This window comes from Eumetopias jubatus, unplaced genomic scaffold (assembly GCF_037043125.1).
Source record: "Eumetopias jubatus isolate StellerSeaLion01/CBP00866 unplaced genomic scaffold, mEumJub1_p1.0 scaffold_10, whole genome shotgun sequence".
Lineage (NCBI taxonomy): Eukaryota > Metazoa > Chordata > Mammalia > Carnivora > Otariidae > Eumetopias > Eumetopias jubatus.
The window spans coordinates 95,939,272-95,961,556 of NW_028274816.1; the positions used below are offsets into that span (position 1 = coordinate 95,939,272).

The 22,285-nt window shown below is 40.5% G+C and overlaps 1 protein-coding gene and 1 long non-coding RNA gene across 14 annotated transcripts in view; one reads left to right on the top strand and one right to left on the bottom strand.

Annotated features, from left to right (window-relative positions):
* Positions 1 to 22,285, top strand: part of STRADA (STE20 related adaptor alpha) — a 26,980-nt gene continuing 4,695 nt past the window's right edge. The window contains exons 1-9 of one of the 13 annotated variants that reach the window (XM_028087469.2): positions 4 to 116; positions 1,060 to 1,175; positions 9,029 to 9,108; positions 10,777 to 10,834; positions 13,088 to 13,116; positions 18,261 to 18,363; positions 18,781 to 18,902; positions 20,515 to 20,623; positions 20,742 to 20,865. In XM_028087469.2, coding sequence (XP_027943270.1) covers positions 9,073 to 9,108; positions 10,777 to 10,834; positions 13,088 to 13,116; positions 18,261 to 18,363; positions 18,781 to 18,902; positions 20,515 to 20,623; positions 20,742 to 20,865 — 581 coding nt within the window. In that variant the 5' untranslated portion in view covers positions 4 to 116; positions 1,060 to 1,175; positions 9,029 to 9,072. Of the gene's footprint in view, positions 117 to 1,059; positions 1,176 to 1,216; positions 1,489 to 9,028; positions 9,109 to 10,776; positions 10,835 to 13,087; positions 13,117 to 18,260; positions 18,364 to 18,780; positions 18,903 to 20,514; positions 20,624 to 20,741; positions 20,866 to 22,285 lie in introns of those variants that run through there. The other 12 variants (XM_028087459.2, XM_028087462.2, XM_028087465.2 and 9 more) reach the window with 12 other exon arrangements.
* LOC148163368 (uncharacterized) overlaps positions 9,769 to 22,285 on the bottom strand; it is a 19,878-nt gene continuing 7,361 nt past the window's right edge. The window contains exons 3-4 of the long non-coding RNA XR_015769313.1: positions 15,773 to 15,830; positions 9,769 to 10,428 (exon numbers count right to left, since the gene is read on the bottom strand). This is a non-coding gene — a long non-coding RNA (uncharacterized LOC148163368). The remainder of the gene's footprint in view (positions 10,429 to 15,772; positions 15,831 to 22,285) is intronic.

Consider the following 22,285-nt stretch of genomic DNA (forward strand, 5'->3'; position numbering starts at 1 on the left):
CGCATGGCACGTTGCGTACCTCCCCCAACCCCCAGCAACCGGCCTGGCGGCGCGGCCCTAAACTAAGGAGGCGGAGCTGAGACGGGGTCGGGACTGCTTGCTAACTCCAGGACCAGGTACCGGGCTGGCGGGGCCGCCTGGTGCGCTCCAGGGACCAGTGCCTTCTCGCCCTGACGCCGATTCCATCTCCTCAGGGGCGGGCCTTCGTCAGATCGGCCATCCCGCTCCCCCCCCCCGCCCCGCTTTCACGGGTCCCTTTTCACCCCGTCCTCCTCGATTCCCGCAGTGAGGGGCTGCAGCCTGAGAGCAGAATAGGCTTGGGCCTGCCCGGGAGACGCCGGAGCGGAGTTGCCGGGCGAGAGGCGAGCGCCTGCCTTCCGTATCCATCTTTCCCCCCTGACTCCTAGATGGGGAGCCTGGGGCCCAGGTGTCAGTTTGCCCTGCCCAAAGAGGCGGCCGATCCTGTGCTGACCCGCCTCCCCCCATCCCACAACCGCAATTCCCATCTATCCCAGGCTGGACAGGCACGGATCAAACCTCCTTAGGGAGAGAGATTTAGGTGACTCCCTGAATCGGCAAAAACAAAGAGCTTCTAATTGTCTTGTTGTTTTTCAAGAATGTTTCAGTGCCTACAGTAGATTTGGGGTGGAGATGGGCGGTGGAGGTAGGGAAGTGAGCGCGAGGGAAGGGGAGTGGTTAAATAAAATTGTTCAAGTTTCCAGGAAATGGGGGACTAATTTTTCTGCCCAGCCTTCTGTTAAGATAACCTAGCATATTCTAACTCGACTTTCTCCGAAGAGGAAAAGCCGTTCGAACGGGTCCTTTTCTTACTGTATAATACCTGTTGAAGTAGAACCGTATTCCAGTATGTATTTAAGGCATTTAGGACAGTCCTTCATTGACTGATTCATACTGTCTAAAGACACCCAAGACTGTTTCTTGTTTCTGAGAATTGAAGAAACCGAGTCTCATCTGGTTACTTGCCTTAGGCCAGGAACCTATTCAGCTATTAGTTACAGTGCTGAACTTGTTAACTCTGTTCCCCCACCTTTCAACCAGGTTTCTTAGAATATCGTGACTCAAATGCAGTGTTTGTAGTTGTAACCCCAGACATGGAAGAAGTTTAGAAAAACAGCGACGAAAACAGGGAAAAAGGAAAAAAAAAATAAAGCAAGGTAAACGAATCCTTTTCTATTCTATTTGGCATCTGGTCAGCAGCATTGTCAAATCAGGCGATGTCTTCTCAGGCAGTCATCATTGTATCTTTGCAAACACAGTCTTGACACTTCTCCCTGGACTTATCTGTAATCACTCTGGTTTCTAGAGCACAGGCTTTGGAACAGATCTAACTGGTCCTCTACCAGTTGCCTGTGTCATTCAGGGCATTTAACCTCTCTGAGCTTTAAGTTCCTGATCTGTAAAATGGGGAAGATAGGACTTATCGTGAGCTGAGCTCTGTGAGGCATTTAGCACAGATCCTTGCACACAGTAAGTTCACCATAAGTGCTTGCTGCTTTTATTATTTTTGCTATGAACAATTTAACAGATACGGGAGTGCCCATTTTATGTGTTGGGCACAGCAGCCCCTGGGAATGCAATAGTGAATAAGATGCACTGGCAGTTAACATTGTGGTATGTGTAAGGGTTGAATACAGAGGCTGAACACCTAATGGGGGAGGGAATGGTAATCAGGGTGGACTTCTGTAGCACAGGGTACCTGAGATGAGTAAGTAGTAAGGATCGACAGGTCAAAGTTAACCAGGTTGGGGGAATGAAAGTGTCCAGGAGGGGAAGCAGAATCTTTAAAGTTTTTCCTTTGGACTTCATTTCCTACCTGCCTTCAAGCATGATGTCCTAAATATGGACCTATCCCAAGACTTGCTTCCCAGCCTTCTGCTTTTTTCTCCCCATTTTCTCCTTCAGTGCATTTGTCACTTGTATAGCTTTGGCTGCTATCTCCCAGGTCTACATGGCCATCTCTAACGTCTCTCTTACTTTTTTTTTTTTAATTATTTTTTAAAGATTTTATTTATTTTTTTGACAGAGAGATAGAGTACAAGTAGGCAGAGGGAGAGGGAGAAGCAGGCTCTCCGCTGAGCAGGGAGCCCGACACGGGGCTCGATCCCAGGACCCTGGGATCATGACCTGAGCCGAAGGCAGCCGCTTAACCGACTGAGCCACCCAGGCGCCCCCAGTCTTACTTTTCTGACTGCTCTATCTTCTCACTACAGGTAGATAGATAGATAGATAGATAGATAGATAGATAGATAGATAGATAGATAGATAGATAAACTATTTTCTCAACCTCAACATGATTTAAAAACTCGAACTCATCTTCCCACCAGAACCACTTCCACTTCTGAGTTTCCTGTTTTGTCACTGACACACTACTCTTTCCCAGTTACTTGCGCACACACAAAAAATCAAGAGTCATCAGAGTTGTCCACAAGTAGAATGGGTTCCGTGATAAGGTAGTGAGTCTCTGGCCAGGGAAGTTTTCAAGCAGAGGCTAAATAACCTTACATCCAGGAGATTGTAAAAGCTGTTCCTCTGAAGGGTGGAGGATGGGCTAGATGACTTATGGTGTCCTTACTAACTGAATACAATTTCTTTATTTTTCCTTCATCACCTATCCATCTATTTCTTAGCATTCCTTTTGCTACAAGCTCTTATCACCCCAAATATGGTCCACTATAGTTGTGTTCTAACTAACATTCCTTTCTCTGGGGATTTTTCACCTCCCATTCTCCCATCCGTTTGCAGATTAATATTCCTTAGAATGTTTCTCAGAACAAGGCTTCTCAAACATTAGTCAGTACGACGGGCCACAGATCAGCAGCATTACCGTCATGTGGGCGTTTGTTAGAAGTACCAGGCCCCACTCCAGATCTTCTAAATCAAAATCTGCACTTTTAACAAGATCCTCAAATTATTTGAATGCACAATAAAGTTTGAGAGACACGATTTTAAGACCACTGTTTTGTGTTTGTCACAAATAGTTTCTGTTTAAAACCTACAGTGGCGTCCTATTGCCTGGGGAGGAAAATCCATACTCTAGCATGCACATGAGGCCTCTTCATTGTTCTCATCTATCTGTAGTTGGTTATGTAAAATGCTAACGTACTTCTTGGTATATTTGGTCAGTCAGTCAGTCAACATTACTGAGTGCCTACTACGTGATAGGCACTATTCTAGAAACTGGAAGATATGTGTGTGGACAAAACAAAGTAAGTGCTAAAAATGAGCAGCTAATACTATTTCATGCTTGAAATTCCCACTTTCAAGTCCTATTTGACACTGAGGCCCCATCCCTTCAATAAAACTATCCAGATCTGTCCCAGCTTATAGTAATTGTCTTTCCCTTTGCTGAACACCATAAGGACTTGCCCATTTCTACTTGTGCATTCCCCAGACCTGCTGAATTAAAAATTTTTGAAGGTGGGAGTTTGAGCATCCATAAGTTTTTATAACTACATGAGTTAATTTTTTTTAAGATTTTATTTATTTATTTGAGAGACAGAGAGAGAGAAACAGCATGAGAGGGGAGAGGGACAGAGGGAGAAGCAGGCTCCCTGCTGAGCCAGGAGCCTGATGTGGAGCTCGATCCCAGGATTCCAGGATCACGACCTGAGCCGAAGGCAGTTGCTTAACCAACCAATATATATTAATATATATGGTGTTTAGGATTGACTTTATTTTCTATTTCCAGTATTTTTCCAGAGTGTAGACAGTTCCTTCTGCAGATAAAAATCATCTTTTAATCTACATTAATATTCTATATTCTGTTGTAGACTACATATGGATATGGACCCTGCTTCCTCTTAAATTTCTTTGGCACGATGCTTTGTGTTTAATGTTATTAAATAATGTGCACTCCAATAATCTTTTAAAAAAAATCAGTCAATATTTTTACTGTTTCATGCCAGGATATATGATTCTCAACATGTGATGATCTTCTATAAGGTCTTAGGATAGGGGGTGCCTGGGTGGCTCATTCGTTGGGCGTCTGCCTTCGGCTTGGGTCGTGATCCCGTGGTCCTGGGATCAAGCCCCACATCGGGTTCCCCGCTCCTCGGAGGGCCTGCTTTTCCCTCTCCCACTCCGCCTGCTTGTGTTCTCTCTCTTGCTGTATCTATCTCTGTCAAATGAATAAATAAAATCTTTAAAAAATAATAAATAAATAAATAAAAAAGACCAGGATAGGGGTGAGGATAAATGCAATTTGATAAAAATCTATAGATGATTTTGAAAGGCCTCCTCTCTCCCCTGGATTGAAAACCATTGCTTTGATTTCTCTGAAGCAGTTCTAAGGATTCCAGGAACTCCATGTATCTGATTAAGTTCCCACTCCCATTGCTATACTATATACTACCACAATCCCTCAAAGGAAATGTGGCAGGGATTTTTTCTAGATTCTTCAAAAGTGTTCATGATTATTTGTTTTAGTCATTTTACTTTTAAAGTCATTTTGTTGAGATATAATTCACCTACAATAAAATATACCTACATTAAGTGTATGGTTTGTTGAGTTTCGACAGATACACTTGTGTAACTACCACACAATCAAAATACAGAACATTTTCAGCACCCAGAAATTCTCATGTGTCTCTTTGAATTTGGTCCCTCCTCTCACCCTTGGTCCCAGGCAACCAATGACCTGCTTTCTGTCATAATATTTTTACTTTTTCTAGAATTTCATGTATATGGAACCAATATGTAGATTTATGCCTGACTTTCACTTAACATGTATCAGTAGTTTGTTCCTTTTTATTGCTGAGTATTATTCCACTGGTGTATATACCACATTTTGTTTTTTCACTTGCCAGTTGATAGACATTTGGATTGTTTCCAATTTGGGGCCATTGTGAATAATGCTGCTATGAATATTCATGTACAAGTCTATGTGAACATATGTTTTCATTTCTCTTGTTGGGTCATAGGAAGCTAATAAACTATTTTCCAAAGTGCCTATTATAGTAGTTTGCATCCCCATCAGCAATGAATGAGAGTTTCTGTTGATCAAGATCCTTGTCAACATTTCGTATTGTCAGTCTTTATTTTTAGCCATTTCAGTAGGTGTGTAGTGGTATCTCATTGTGGTTTTATATACATTTCCCTGATCACAAGTGATGTTGAGCATCGTTTGATGTACTTAGTGGCCATTCCTATATCTTCTATTCAAATCTGTTGCCCATTTTTTAAATTGAGTAAGACTGTCTTATTGAGTAGTAGAAATTCTTTAAATATTCTGTATATAAAATGTTTCATAGATACACACACACACACACACACACACACACACACACACACACACACTGTTCTCTCCCAACTTGTTTATTTTCTTAGTGGTGTCTTTCGAAGACAGAAGTTTTTAATTTTCATAAAGTTTAATTTATCATATTTTTCTTCTTTATTTCATGCTCTTGACATTCTTTTTTTTAATTTTTACTTATCCCAACATCATGAAGATTTTCTCCTCTGTTTTATTTAGTAGTTTTAACTTTTTCTTTAGTTCTATGATCCATTTCAAGTTAATTTTTGTGTGTCATATAAGGTAAGGGTGAAAGTTCATTTTTTCTAAATAGATATTAATTTGTATCTAGATTACAGATACACTCCCATGGAATTACTCTGGCCCCTCTCTTGAAAATTAATTGACCATACATACATGGATCTATTTCTGGATTCTCTATTCCATTTCATTGATCCATTTGTCTATCCTAGAACAAAGTACACTGTTTTGATTACTGTAACATTAAAGTAAGTCTGGAAATCATGTAATGTAAGTCTTCTAACTTTGTTCTTTTTCAAAATCATTTTGGCTATTTCAGGTCCCTTGTATTTCCATATAAATTTTAAAATCAGCTTATCAATTTCTTTTTAAAAGTCCGCTGGGATTTTGATTGGGATTGCACTGATTCTATAGATCAATTTGGAGGGAGGTGACATCTTCACTTCAGTGAGTCTTCCAATCTATGAACATAGCATATCTCTTATTTAGCTTATCTTTAATACCTCTTAGCAATGTTTTATTATTTTATTTATTTTTTAAAGATTTTATTTATTTATTTGACAGAGAGAGACAGCGAGAGCAGGAACGCAAGCAGGGGGAGTGGGAGAGGGAGAAGCAGACTCCCCGCTGAGCAGGGAGCCCGATGCGGGACTCGATCCCAGGACCCTGGGATCATGACCTGAGCTGAAGGCAGACGCTTAACGACTGAGCCACCCAGGCGCCCTGTTTTATAATTTTAAGCATACAGTTTTAAAAAATATACAATTTTAAAAAAATTATTCCTAGTTATTTTATGTTTTTGTTGGTATGGTAGTTTCATTTTTTTAAATTTCATTTTCTAATTATTCATTGCTAGTACATCGAAATACAGTTGGATTTTGTAATTGACCTTCTTTCTAAATTCATTTTTTTATGTCTAATGATTTTTTTGTAGAATACTTAGAATTTTCTACATACACAATCATGTTGTCTATGAATAGAGTTTTACACCTTCTTTTCCAATCTGTATGCCTTTTGTTCCTGTTTTTTCCTTTTTGCATTGGCCAAGACCACTAGTACAATGATGAACAGAAGTGATGAGAGCAGACATTCTTGTTTTGTTTCTGTTCTTATAGGAAACTCAGTAATTCTTTTTATTATTAACTATGGTGTTAGCTATACATTTTTCATAATACTTTTTTATTTTATTGTTATTTTTAAAGATTTTATTTATTTGAGAGAGAGAGTGTGAGTGGGGGGAGGAGCAGAGGGAGAGGGAGAAGCAGTGAGTGCAGAGCCTGACATAGGACTTGATCTCAACCCTGAGCCGAAATCAAGAGTCTGATGCCCAACTGACTGAGCCACCCAGGCACCCTCTTCATACATATCTTTTACCAAGTTGACTTGGTAAATTCCATATTCTATTCCTATTTGACTTATTCCTAATTGACTGAGAGGTTTTTTAAAATCATGAATTGGTATTGAATTTTTTCAGATGCCTTTTCTCTATCTATTGGGATGATTGTATTTTTTTTCTTGTTTACTAAGTTACTCTGGTAAAATTACATTGATTTTTTTTTTTTTTTTTTTTTTTTAGATTTTATTTATTTGACAGAGAGAGTGAGCGAGCACAAGCAGGGGGAGCAGCAGGCAGAGGGAGAGGGAGAAGCAGGCTTCCCGTTGAGCAGGGAGCCCAACGTGGGGCTCCATCCCAGGACCTTGGGCTCATGACCTGAGCTGAAGGCAGTCGCTTAACCAACTGAGTCACACAGGCGCCCCGATTCTTTTTTTTTTTTTAAGTAAGTTCTAACGCCCAGCATGGAGCTTGAACTCATGACCATGAGATCAAGAGTCACATGCTCTACCTACTGAGTTCATTTTTTTTTCTGCCCACACCACCATTTTTTTAACTCCTTAAAATTGGTTGTTTTTTTATTTGCAAACAACTTTGGACAAAAACAGTATGGTATACATTGATTCATTTTTTAGTGTTAAAGCAGTCTTTAGTTCCTGAGATAAACCCCACTTGGTCATGATGCATTATGCTTTTACCATTCTAGATATAATTTTTTTTTAAGATTTTATTTATTTATTTGAGAGAGAGAGAGATCACAGAGGCAGAGGGAGAGGGAGAAGCGGGCCCACCGCCGAGCAGAGAGCCCAAGGTGGGGCTCCGTCCCAGGACCCTGAAATCATGAACTGAGCTGAAGGTAGATGCCCAACTGACTGAGCCACCCAGGTGCCCATCTAGATATAATTTTTAATAATAAATTAAGCAAACATAAAAAAATCAGGATGATATGAAAAAAGATACATTTGAGAAATGGCAAAAGCTCTTGGAGATGTGTAACCAAAATTTAAAAATTAGTAGAAGGGTTAGAAAATAAAATTGAAGAAATCTCTTGGAGAGTTGTAAAATAGGAGTGAAACAAGTATAAATTCATTCTAGATAATTCTAGAAGTATAATTTATTAGGAATTTTATAACATGAAAACAGAGAAAGTGGAGGAGACAAAATTATCAAGGAAATAATACAAGAATATTTCCCAGAATTGAAAGATCCAAATTTCTACACTAAAAAGGCTAAGGTAGGGGAGCCTGGCTGGCTCAGTCGGTAGAGTATGTAACTCTTGATCTCAGGGTCATGAGTTTGAGCCCCACGTTGGGTGTAGAGATTACATAAAAAAACAAAATCTTAAAAAAAAAAAGGGTAAGTGCAACTGGTCTAGAAAGCAACTAGTCTGGATCGTAGCAGGGGGATGGAAAGCCTTGGAAAGGCAATCTCTAGGAAAAAATCGGAATGAATGAGTTCGAATGTATGGTAAAAGATATTGACTGATAAGATAAATAGCAAAGATGTAGCACTTGGAAAAAGTTAGTAATAGCTATGTGGGAAACCAAACAAGTAAAAAATGTATGAGTCCATTATCGACTCTAGGAAAACAAATGGCGTACAAGAAAACAGATGTGGTCGTCTTTGTTTGCCTCAGCTCTGAACCATGTTTCCACAGTCATAACAATGTAAATGTGGACTATTGATTCAATTAAACATTATGCCAGAATTGTGTTAGGAGAATGAAGGCAGGAAAGTAGGGTGCAGGAAGGTGATGTAGGAGAGCTTGGTCTTCATCTACCATAGTAGAAAGTTAGTAGATAAATGTCTAAAATGGATAAGTCATGGCCATATAAACATTATTTAAGAATGATAATAAAAAGCAAGATAAACAGCCAAGAGAATCGAAGGTAATTGCTTCTGGGAAAGGATCAGTGGGGAATTGGGTCAAGAGAAATTTAAAAATTAAAGAAGAAAACCATATTAATAACAAACCTGTCTTTTCTTATTGAGATTGCAATATTTCTGAAAGTACTTGGCCAGTTTTATTGTCAGTGAAAGGTTCTCTAAACCAGTCTTTAGAATCTAGAAATTTATAGGTCTGCTACAGTGCTTTGAGTGGTAGACTCATAGCAAGTTTTTGTTAATCAAAAGGCATTTCTGTAAAAGGAGATTTGACTAACCTGTTTCTATTTTCCTTTTAGGTTTAAATTTTTGAAATTGAAGTAGGTCTACACATTAGGAACTCATGTCTTTTCTTGTAAGTAAACCAGAGCGAATTAGGGTGAGTGTTTCTATTCTTCTGGCTTTACTATTTTTATTTTCTGTAAAGTGATGTGTTTTGACAGATACTGTAGGTGTTTTTTTTATGTGATGTTCAGAATCCTATGTAAGTGAGGCATGTAGGAAGTAAAGCAGATATGGCAACCACCACTCCTGAGAAAAGAGCTTGCAGGCAGAGGCTGACCAGAGACACCAAATACACCCACCAGCTTGACTGGTAGAGAAGAAACGGTTGCTTATTTTATGAATATCACTCATACAAAATTAAATGAATCGATGTCCCTTTTCACTATAGATATGTAATTGCTAATAAGCTGCCTGTTTCCTATGTATTTTCAATGAGTTTGTGTGTTTTAAAAATCAGGATCAAATTGTCATTATTGGAACACTTTTTCTGAGTATAATCGTAGGTTTTCATTAAAGACTTTTTGGACATGAAAAATGTTATTACACCTGAAAACTTTACCAGCTAAAATGACCTCAAGAACAAATACTGGATTTAGCTTCTTTATAAGCTTCCATGACTTCATAAAAGAGCACTGTATTTTATTTATTATCAAGTATTTATTTCTAAATGCAGTAATTATTTGAAAATTCTGTAACAAGGAAGAAGTGCTATATGACACATGAACATACCACTTTCTTTAAATATTAAAGCATATGTTATATTTTGTGATACAGCACATACTATTTTTTTACACCAAGTTTTTTATTTTGGTTTTTTTTTTTAATTTAGAAAAAAATTGATATAGAGAAGACAAAATGATGTTATAGTTCCAATTCATAACCAATAAGTTGGGCAACTTATTTCTGAATATTACTTAATATTCTTTTTTCTTGTGTTTGTGTATATAAGAATAATTTATACTGGAAAGAGTAGACTTCACTGTTAAGTAAGAGGAAAAACAGACTCTCTCCTTAGCCTGAACTCTGCCTGGTGGAAAGAATGCCCCCAAGCCAAACTTGAACACTAGTCCTTAAGTGAAATTCGATCTTGATTCCATTACTTTTACATACGAGCTTCTTTTCTGTGTCAACCTTGCCTGATTCATGTGAAACCAGACCACTGATCAGTATTAAGGAAATCCAATACTCATTTGAAATGGGATAGTAAAGTGAACCATGATTGGTGAAGTTAGTGTAGTCCTTGTAAACCTGGTAGAAAATATAAGTGGTGATGTCTTTAGAAATCCTAGTGGATGAAAGAATATGCAGCTATTTTCTTTTACAAACAGAGGCTGTGAAAAACTGTTTCATCTCTATTTTCCGTATTATGAATTCCAGTAGCATTTTTCACATTGGCATTCATGATCCAAAGCATCTGTAATAGACAGCCATTGAGTGAGTGAGTCAGATGGAACCAGAAGGTAGTTTTATGTATAGGAAGGACAAAAAACCTTCTTCATTATTAGGGCCAGTACTATGTTTCTCATCTGTCTGTCAAATTTAAGAATTATTTATCAAATTAGGCAAAAAAGAATAGAGAAAGGAATTAACCTATTGTTTTCAGTTGATTTAAATCCAGGATTCTTTTTAAAATTGTTCCATAAAAATGCATCTTAACCATACTGCATGATTCTGTTTTTGTAGTTTATTTGTCTAATGGCTGATAGCTAATTTTTTGTGGCTTGGAAGAAATACTAATTCTCTTTGGGGTTTTCCTCTTTAGCGGTGGGTCTCGGAAAAGTTCATTGTTGAGGGCTTAAGAGATTTGGAGCTATTTGGAGGTAAGTACAGTATGGCATTTAGCCATCACTTCAGGGTAAATGACACTACTCTTGTTGACTAAATCAATTTCTAGAAATTAGCAATTGTAAGGGCAAGTGTAAACGACAGTTGTTCTATTTGTTTGGCTCCATTTTGAACCCATGGTTTCCCAAAGATTTGAGGACTCATCTGGCAGTTGACCTTGGCCTGTCTTGATTGTTAGAAAGTCAGTATTTACTTAAAGGCATATTTATTTCTTCTAAGTATTCGTCCAGTTGAAAGACATACTCTTAAAGAAAAAAAACTAAGTGTTTAAAAGCTCTAACCTTGAAAATTTTAAAAATAAAATGATTAGTCAGAACCAAGGTAGCAATGATACAAAAGTTCTGGTTTACTGATCAATCTAGTTGACTCATCTTTTCATGGTAGAAATTATGAGACTTAAGAAGTCTTAAGGAAAAAAAATCTGTCAGGACAAAAATACTGACTTCCTGTTGTAAAATCCACATGCTGATTTCAGAAGTCGTAACCTTGCCGTTTTGAGATTTGACAGGGCCAGGCATTTGCCTTTGATTCTTTTCAAATTGAGCCTTTTTGAGAACTGCCATCTTAATTTAAGGCAAAGAAAATTCTTTTCTATACAAATAATATAGTAGAACCCACATTCTTTGCGTCTGAATACCAAGACACTCTCTTTAGCTAAAGAAAAAAGTTATCAGATTGAGTGCATTGGTTGACTGATCCAAACAAAATACCCTCAGATAGACTTAAGTCATTGAGAACTGAAACTTGTTAGTTACTAGGTGATACCTGTTATATTTATTTTCCTTAATGCCACTCAAAGACCTTCCAGGGGAATATTATTTGTTATGTTTTAGACAAATGAGAGTTTAGAAAAATGATGAGTTATTTTCGTTTTAGTTCTAAAGAATAAAAATTAGCTGCAGAGTAAAGGAAAAGCTAATGGAAAAAAAAAATACTATATTCTGGTCCTGTTCTGATTTTCTTCTCATCATTAATGGGAATACCATGGTTTAAAAGTAAACATTGGCATTGATAAAAATTGAGTTGGAGGAGTCCAGTTTACAATTAATTAGTTAAAAATATTCCAGTATATGTGAATTGAATTAAGGATTTTGGTTTCAGCGTCTTGAGTGTAGGATCTCTGGAGGTCTTTTGACAATTTCCTAGTCTCTGATCTGAGGGGAGTGAAGGGATTGTTCTGTATATTGTTTACAGCTTGAGGAAGTATATATTATCAAGTTTTATACAACTTAGAATTTGCCTTCTGCTTTACACAATTGGACTTGATTTCCTTTTATCTATTCAACTTGGCTTCTTACCTTTAACAGACTGTCTTAAGCAAATGCACCTGCCATTTGTGTACCAGAAAACTAATGTCCAAAGCAAAAAAAAAAATCTTGTTTTGACAAACTGAGGCTAATCTACTCTGTAGCCAGTCTCCTCTAACAATACAGTTGGATGCTCTGATTTCTAATTTAAGATATTTGGAAATGTGTTATCATTCCAATACTTTCCAGTTAAAAATCAACTTTGATGATTTTTCTCACTTTCATAGAATGATGAAAATAAAAAGTACAGATACAGAATTTATCTGATTTAAGGGAAGAAAGTTATATCAGTTGTCCTTTGCTTTATTTGTTTTCACCTAGAGTAGCAGAGGGTCAAAAAACCGTTGCTTTATTTGTATTCAGAATAGAATGCATGTGACTGGAGAATCTAATTGGGTAATGGTCCCACATATGTTGCTGTATTAAAACCTTCTTTGCCTTTTTTTTTTTGAAAGCCTATTTTCAAGTCCCTGCACTTTCTGGGAAATAGCCAACCATCTCTGTAACTTTGTAATGAATGTTTTGTTCACAGTATAAGACTCTGAAACCAGCCTATTGAAAGTAACCTTGTGTGCTGATGGAAAGTAAATATAAGACTAGAATTATAGCAGTTGAGTTATAGTTGCCAAAGAATACCCAAAGAATACCCAGAGAATAGTAGCCTTGCCATGTTTTGAAGAGCCAGAGATTCATGTTTAAAGCCCCACCGATGTATAGCGTTTTGACTCTGGGTCTCTGTGTGCGTGCATGTTTGTACGTGTGTGTGTGTTCATATGTAACCCTGCGGGCACTTTTTACCATAATGACTCTTAAGTCGTTTCCATAAAGAAATGTAGTCCTAAGTGCAATAATTGCTGTTGTGAATGTGGATGTGTCTTCTGCTAAAAAACAAAATGCCAACAATCAATTTCTCTACTCCAGAGCAGCCTCCGGGTGACACTCGGAGAAAAGTAAGTGACTTTCTAGGCTCTAGCACTATGGCTGTTGCATGGGGATGACTTCTTGTGGAAACTTGTGTTTTTGGTTGGCTTATTATTGTATGTTTCTGCTTACCTCAATGAGTTTTATTTGTAGTGTAATTTTTTACTTGTGGAAATTCAGGTTTCACCCTGGAAAGATTTTGATGTGTACCTTGGAAGCTGAAAAAGTCTGAGGCACTTTTTGTCTCTCTCTTGAGGATTAAGGTCTCCTCCTCTTCTTGACACCCTACCAGTCCCCCACCACCCTCTCCAAAAAAAAAAGAAAGAAAGAAAGAAAGTTTCAACAATCTACATGTGGTTGTCTTTTAGTGGCCAGTGGTACTACATTGTCCATCCTTGGTCTATTGCTAATCAATTTCAGTCCACAGAGATCATACAGAGCTCTACCTAGATTATAGGCAGTACCTCAAATCTCCTACCTTAAAAACAAAACCCCACATTAAAAGGTACAAAACAGAGATGCATTTTTTTTATTGGCAAAAGTTGAAAGACTCCTGCCCTGCTTCCTAGTCTTGTAGTTAATTTTACCAAAGTAGGTAACACCAGATGTGCACAGTCTACCAAGCTAACTTTTGATAATGTGAATCAGTGTCTTATAAAGAGAGGGGATAAGAACCCTTTTCTAAATAGACTTCTTAGTCTTTTCAGATGATAGGCATCTGTGCCTTTTGCAGGCAGCCCCACAGTTGAAGGAGGGTGATGTTGACTAGGAATTTCTCTCTGAGTGAAGCTTTGGCAGATCGAAATATGTTCCAGTCAGGAGACTAAAAAACATTCCCTGTACCATCAGTTAGATATTTCTCCTGAATAGAATGCCCATTATGTATAATTTTTATATTTTCACAGCTGCCGGTGTTATGCCAAGAGTTATCCTGTGTGAAACCTGGTTGGGGGTGGGGTGAATATAGCATTTCACAAATATTGTCTTTGTGTGCTCTACTGTACTTCGTCTTAAACTCTTTAAACAAAGTTATTTAATGGTCATTTCTGGCTATCAGTAGCTTATGTATTTTCCAAACGCTTCAAAATGAATAAATGCTTTTCCTGGTGGGGGAAACTAAGAAGCTTTGCTAGAATTAGTTTCTCTAGACAATTTGAGATTGTACATCACACTAATACAACTGTGCCATGCTGTGTTTAAAGAGAATGGACTAAACATTTCATCCTTTTCATCTGAATTTTGGCCTTTTCTAACTCTGGAACAGTATACTGAACTAACCCGCCTCTCTTGTGGCAATATCAGACCTGACCTCTTCCTTTCAAAATACTGTCTTTGTTTGTTTTTCTAAATAAAGGTTGGTTTCTCTCTGAGTTCAGACCTACAGAACATCCACAAACTAGAACTTGCCCATTTTAGGATCATTGCCAGTGAGATGGGGACAGCAACCACTAGACTAGTTCACCTCATGCAATTCCTGATTGCCAAGAACTCACATTCCCAATTACCTAAAGAATTTTATTTCCTAAAACTAACACTTTTGAGTCATTTTCTGTAGTCAACAAAGATAGTAGAAATATTTGCCAACTTACTACCTAATCATACCAGTAGTTTACTACATCATTTCCTACCTAGGCTCAACAAGAGTGTGTCTTTAATGTATAGCCTACTAGGCAGTATGTCTTCTCTGCACTTGTAGCAAGGAAAAGGGATATAGGTCTTAAAAAAGTATCTGTCAGTAGTTTTTCCCAAGGCAGTTATTTAAAATGCATTTAATAAGTACTTTCATCTCACAACTCCAGCTGTCCTTCATAGTCTCTTTTTCAAATAGAGAAATATTAAGGAGTTTGCCTCGAAAGGAGAAGACATTCAAATATATAGTAGTTTTAGATTTGTTCTCATTGGGACTATATTGCTACCTGCTAAAAAATGCAGTCCTTTCTCACAGGCAGGTACCAGATTCTGATCTACAAAGTGCCCCTAGTAACAAGGGATCTAGTGAGTGTGTTGCATGAGGGCAGGTGTTTCCAGTCTAGGTCAATATGTTGAACTCTGTCTCTGGTGGAACTGGCTGGTACATGTTCCCTACTCTTCTCTTCAGCTCAAGGCAATGACAAGGTCATGAGCAGGAGACTTCAGTTTAAACTGGACCCATGTAAACCTGTTTGCATGGGTTAAGTATAGCAAGTCGGGGATGTGGGACAGGGTGAGGTCATTAGAAGTGGGCAGGGGCTGAATCACGTGGATCCTCACAGGCCAAAGTAGGGGCTTAGGGTCTGCAAGCCACTCCCTGGGTTTTGTGTTAACCAATGACACCGATTTTACTGAGGAGTAGATTAATACTTGAGAAAACAGGATCCGCAGAAGAACAAGAATAGGTGCCGAGGGTGAGGGGTAGGAAGTTAAGAGGATGGGACTCAAAACTAATAGAGCTTGCAGCTTGTCGGTTCTAAACACATGGTGAGTTGCCACTTCAGAGCTCCTGGTTTGGGCTTTTTGCTCACATTTTGTCCCTTGGTTGTGTATCTCTCACCTGTCTGAGGCACTTGGGACGTAGTAACCATTATCTTAGGATTATTCTGAAGACCAGACAGTGTCAAGAGGCTATAATGGCTGTCGATGATCCTAGAGTTTGTTTTCAGAGCATTTGAAAACACAGGTAACTGTAAAAACCAAAATCAAACCAACCTTAACTATTTATCGAGCTCTTCTTAGGATTCTGTTTTCTTCGTTTTCTCTGTTGCATCTTATGTGTTGAAGGAGAGTGACCAAACAGTAGGCAGAAAAAGAGGGAGGAGAAGAGAATTCATATTAATTGAATACGTACGAGACACCAGGTAGCGCTAAGCTTTTTACATTTTTCATCTCATTTAATCACCACAACAACCCTATGAACTAGGAATTATTCCGCTAATGAGATAACAGAGATCCTAAGAGTTTTGAGTGACTTCCCAGGGTCACAGAGCAAGTGGTAGACCAGAGTTCAAGTTCTGGCCCTTCAGCCTATAGTCTTTGTATGATATCATTTGTCTTACTTAAAATAGCCTTCCCCAAATTATCTTTTCCAAAATTTAACAAAAGGTTTTTGGGATGAGTAGATTTGGGAAATGCTAGGTTAAACAAAGTTAAACAAGTTTCCTTACTATAAAACTTGTCAAAGCCTTTATATGCGAGCACATCTTTATTTTTTTTAAGATTTTATTTATTTATTTATTTGAGAGGGAGAGAATGAGAGATAGCACGAGAGGGAAGAGGGTCAGAGGGAGAAGCAGACTCCCTGCTGAGCAGGGAGCCCGATGCGGGACTCAATCCTGACACTCCAGGATCATGACCTGAGCCGAAGGCAGTCGCTTAACCAGCTGAGCCACCCAGGCGCCCTATATGCGAGCACGTCTTATGATTCTCCATGAGAAAGAAAATGTTGCATTTTCTCGTTTAATTGAACATGTAAACTGTTTCTATGCGTTAAACTGCCAAGATCAGTGTTCCAGGGGGCCTACTTTGGGGAAATCTTGCATTAGAACAACCCAGTAGAAAAATGGACAAGAGACACAAAGAGGCAGTTTCACCTAGGAGAAACCCACATGGCCGATAAATACATGAAAAGATGTTCAACTTCATTAGTAATCAAGGAAATGTAAATCAAACCCACAATGACACTGGCAAAAATTAAGTCTGATTAAGTGATAGAGGAAAATGGATCAATGAGAACATACATATGATGCTGGAGGGAGTGGAGATGGGTATGACCATTTTGGAAAACAATTTTGCATTAGTCTGTAAAGTTGACTGTTCCTTTACTCTGTAACCTAGCAATTCAATTTCTGGGCATAAGCTTTAGAACAGCTCTTGCATATACGCATCAGGAGACATCCAAGTGGGTTTCTAATAGCACAGTTCATAATAGCAGAACCGAAAACAACCCAAAAAGCCCATCAACACTGGAATAGATAAACTGAGATACAGTCACAAGATGACTATTACACAAATGGGTGTATAGCATGGCTAAATACAACAATATGGATGAATCTCAGAAATAGAAAAATTGATTGAATTAGAAATTTGCTGACAGGGCTCTCTTTTGCTTGACGAGATTCCTCTTACTGTCATAGTTACATGGTGCAAGAGGAAGAACCCCACGTGGTTTCTTTCCCCGTTGGCAGCATGAATTCTTGAAACCAGATGTGCTTGAAACGTCAGGGACCCCCAGCAAGGCAATACCACTGTGTCAGAACATTCTGAACTCACTCTCTTCTGGCTAGTTGCCGAGGCAGGGGCCTCTCGTGTGTTCACAGAAACCTTTTCCTACCTAGCGCTCAGCTTTAGAAATATAGCATATGAAATTTGAGCTGGCCTAAGGTTCTCCATTTCAGTAGGACACACATCTGAAGAAAGAGGATCCAAAAGAAAGAAAAACGTGGCCCCGAAATCATGCAAATACATTTAGGTCTGGAAGAAGGAAACAGAGCCTTTTGAGCTGAAGGAAGAGCTGTTGGTCTACCATTGATTTTGCTGGGCACTCTTCTTCCGGACCTCAAAGGCCAGAGGTGTGATGCCCACATCCTAACTAGCTGGAGTCCAGCTTCATTTGTGGCAGGAACAAGGAAGCAGGTCACTTCCACCGCCTGGAATGAGACCCGACAGCTCTGTTCCTTGCCTGCAGCCCTATGTGTTGGCTGGGGTTTTTGTTTTTGCTTCACTTGGAAATATCAGAGAATAATTGGTCTGGGCTCTTGGTTTGCTAAAGAGAGGACTTCTTATGGCCACATTTTGCCCATAGCAAGAACCCCCCCCCCCACTTCTCCATCCCCCTTCTCTTTTCTAAACATGGCTTTCTTCAGACATCCTTTCCCCAGATAAGAATTTCATGGTTTTTAGCAAATGAGCCAGTTGTTGGGAAGGACAAGCAAATCAACAGTCGACTGAAACTGGGCCTGTCCCCCACCCCCATTCCTAGATGGTGCTCACACTTACTGGCTCTGATGTTAGAGCTGGTGACTACATTGACCATCTGGTATTTCACATTTCTCATCGAATAGTGCTGGAACAATTTCTTTGACCCAGAGTCAGAATTTGTATGTTTAGATGCCAGTCTCCTCATGGGTCTGAATTACCACCTCCCACTCCCATCCCACACCCAATATTCTCTTATGAACCTATTTTTCTTTTTCTTTAGACCAATGAGGCGAGCTCAGAGTCGATAGCATCCCTCTCTAAACAGGAGATCATGAGTAGCTTCCTGCCGGAGGGAGAGCGCTATGAGCTACTCACCGTCATAGGTAAAGTCCAGGGACTGCCATTCTCGGGCTCCAGGGCACCGCCATGGTATCCTCTGCACCCCCAATGAATGTGTGCCAGAGGCTGTCAGCTAGTTAGCAGGAGTCACGGTGACAAAACAACCTTTGGTGGGTCTCCTTTGCTCTCGTCTTCCAAGTATGGGAAGAGAGATCATGTTACCAGGAGAGAAGCTCTTTCGCAATTTTTTTCTTTTTGGCTTGTACGATTCTGATGCCCTGGGCCACAGTCAGTTCAAATGGTTGGCTGAGAAGGAACTGGTAGGAGACAAATCAAGAGATGTCAGCCACGAGGGTAACAGTAGTGACAGTTTTAACTTGAATCTTCTTTTTAGATCAAGTCTCTTTAAGGCAACCTTTGTTGCTGTTGTCCTTGTTTATGGCATTCCCCTTTTCTTTTAGGCAAAGGATTTGAGGACCTGATGACCGTGAATCTAGCAAGGTACAAACCAACAGGAGAGTACGTGACGGTACGAAGGATTAACCTGGAAGCTTGTTCCAATGAGATGGTGACATTCTTGCAGGTAATGAACTGTGAATGGGGCACTGGAAGGGTGGGCTCTTAGTTCCAGTAGTAATCACCAGGCGTCTCTTACATTCGTCTTCTGAAAGCAGCTGGCAGAAAACAAAGGTGGACCAAACCGAGACGTTACAGAAGCTCTTCATGAAAAGTCATGGGCATCTGGCAGTAAGGATTCTATAAAGCTGCTTAGGCCAATTTATAGTCCCTTCTTCTCCGAAGACTGCTTTGTGGCTCATTTATTCCTTTATAATTCCTAGAGGCTAAGTAACTTGCCCGTGGTCACACACAGGATTCAAACCCAGGCAGTCTTGTTCCAGATTCAGGGCAGCCTGCTCTGCTGCGACAGCCATCTGCTAGCTCTCATGGTCCTATTGGCCCAAGGTTCCCTTCTGTTGGAGAGGCAAGTAGCTGCCCTCCTGTTAAACAGGAAGAGACCACAGATCTAGTAGCTGGCCAGGGACCGGACTCACCGTCACTGACGCAGGCTTGCACTGGGAACCCGATTCAGGGCCTGGGTCAGGGTATTTTCAGCGGCAGACATGCAGCCTCTCCCCCTGCTTCATTCATAACGTGTCTCCGAATTCATGCTCATCTGATGGTGCTCTAATACCCACCCATTCATGTGGTCAGAGTCTGAGGATGGAACCGAAAGTCAGTCCTGGCTTAGGTATTTGGGAAGAAAGATATCTGAGTTTATTCCAGAGCATGTTGGACTTTTTTTGATTCTTTTTTTAATTATTTTTTTAAAGATTTTATTCATTTATTTGACAGAGAGATAGAGAGAGAACACAGATAGTCAGAATGGCAGGCAGAGGGAGAGGGAGAAGCAGGCCTCCCGCCGAGCAGGGAGCCCGGTGCGGGGCTCGGTCCCGGGGCGCCGGGACCATGACCTGAGCCGAAGGCAGCCACTTAATGACTGAGCCTCTCAGGCGCCCCTCTTTTTTTTAATTCTTTGGAGCAGTGGACAGGTAGAAGGTATTGCCTCTTTGGCCTTAGCTCATGTCCCAGAGGCCAGGACTCCGGAGTTTCTGTAGTTCTTTTGTCCAAATGTACTTTAAAATCCCATAGGTCTGACACTTTCCGTAGCTGCCCTCTCGATCCCAGGTTGCTGGAGAAGTCCCTTCGGATATCTAGTAGTTTATCATTTGCCCTCTGGTGCTTTGTTTCCTTGTTCTATCGATTACAATACTTTCCTTTATAATAGGAAAACATTTTTTGTTTTCTTATCTTAAAGAGTTCTGTGCCTTGGCCGTTGAAGTGGAGCTCAGCTCTAAGCGTATTGCTTCCTAAGTCTTCAGTCAGCAGTTGGTTCTCATCGTTTCCGAGGTGGCGAGCTGGGACCCTCTAGTGTGTTGTTTGCGGTTTCCCTGTGGGTGGGGAATTTTTCTTGAGGCTCTTTAAGCTCGGCTGGTGGAGCCAAACTCAGGCAGAAGCTGGCAGAACAGTGCTGGCCTGCCTGTGGAGACCGCAGAGCCTGGCTTCTCTCCTCTGGCTGGCCACCGGCGTAGGCTGCTCCCAGGACTCTGAGAAGAGCTTCTGGAAGTACTAGGTCCCCATGTTACTCATGCCGTTCCACGCCCTTGATTCTGACTTCCACTTACCATTGCTTTCAGGGGGAGCTTCATGTCTCTAAACTCTTCAGCCATCCCAACATCCTGCCATACCGAGCCACCTTTATTGCAGACAATGAGCTGTGGGTTGTCACATCATTCATGGCGTATGGTGAGTGGGACAGGGGTCCTGGCAGAGAGGTGTTCTGAGAGTGCTGTTGTCAGCCGGCTCACGTACGGTTTCCCTTCTCTCTTACCCTTCCCCCTGCCCCCACAACCGTTTTCTTCAGGTTCTGCCAAGGATCTCATCTGCACACACTTCATGGATGGCATGAATGAGCTGGCGATTGCTTACATCCTGCAGGGGGTGCTCAAGGCCTTGGACTACATCCACCACATGGGATATGTACACAGGTGCATTCTTAGGCATAATCACCCTTTCCAAGAGCAGGGATCTGGGCCCATGAGCCCTCGAGTAAACAGTTGACTGAAGTTAGCGAAGTCAGAGTTTAAACCAAGGCTCGGGATTCTGTCCTTGCCTCTGACTTGGTAGAAAGAGCATTTAGTCTGTCAGTGCTGACTTTCTCTTTACTGAGCAGCTTGGTCCTGAATACTGTGTGAGAAGAACATCTAACATGGACCTCTGCACTGCCCCCTCCTTCCTTAGAGCACCCAAACCGGTGTATGTGCCCCAAAGTCTGCCCTATGCCGAGGGGCTAGGGGGAAGGCAGGTTGCTGAGTATATGGTGTCAGGAAAAGCAGCTCACAGTAGGGAAGATAATGAAACCGGACCCCTACCTAACTCCACAAACAAAGGAGCACTTCACATGGCCCCAATGTCTGATATAAAACTACAGACTTAGATAGAAGGAAATGTTTCTGTGACCTGAGGCATCAAAGACTGTCTAGATATTTTAGAAGCCCAAAACATAAGACAAAAAAACTGATGGATCTGACTATATCAAGATTAAAGATCTCTCCAATGAAGGACACCATGAACAAAATTAAGAAATGGTGACAGCGTGCGAGATGTAAGCTTTGTCTAAAACACGCAGGAGATTTGTAACAAGGAAATCCTGCGAATCAACAAGAAAAGGACAGGAAAGCAGTAGAAAAAAGAGCAAAGGGTTTGAAGTTTATAAGAGAGGAAACCTAGAGGACCAACTGTCATATGAACAGACGCTCAGAGCTAACAATAATCAGAAAAGCAAATTAAAACAGGAGGCTGTCACCCCATACACCTGAGACGGGTGTAATGTGGAGGCTGGATGAGGCCCAGTGTGGTGCGGAGGTGGGGTCTCCTGTCTGCAGAGCGGAAGATGGCCTGACACGGCCAGGGTCACTCGGGACTGGGACCATCACTGGCGCTCCAGGTGGACACCCCAAAGAAGCCCTCGTACGGGCCCCTCGGGGTACTTGTGGGAGTCATCGTTCACATCCATGGGGGTTAGAGGCAATGTTAGCAAGAGAGTGGATGAGTAAAAGTGGTAGAGCCCAGCCCAGGGTACAGGTGGCAATTGGGAGCAAAGGTTAGTTGTATGCAGGTGGCAACACAGATGGATCTTATAAAGAGCACGGAAGGGTGAAGGAAGAATGGGAGGCGTAACACAGCACCGTCAGGTAAATTGGAAATATATGCACACAAAACCATGCTACACTTGACAAGAATACCTACAAACAAAAAGTACAGATTAAAAGCATAGATGGTAGGGGGAGCAGTGGTCCGTGAGCATAAAAGAGAACTTTAACAAAATGTAAGGAAGCTTTAAAATCTGGTGATGAGTAAATTGGGTCATGCTGTTTTCTCTTTTCTCATACATGTGTAATAGATATA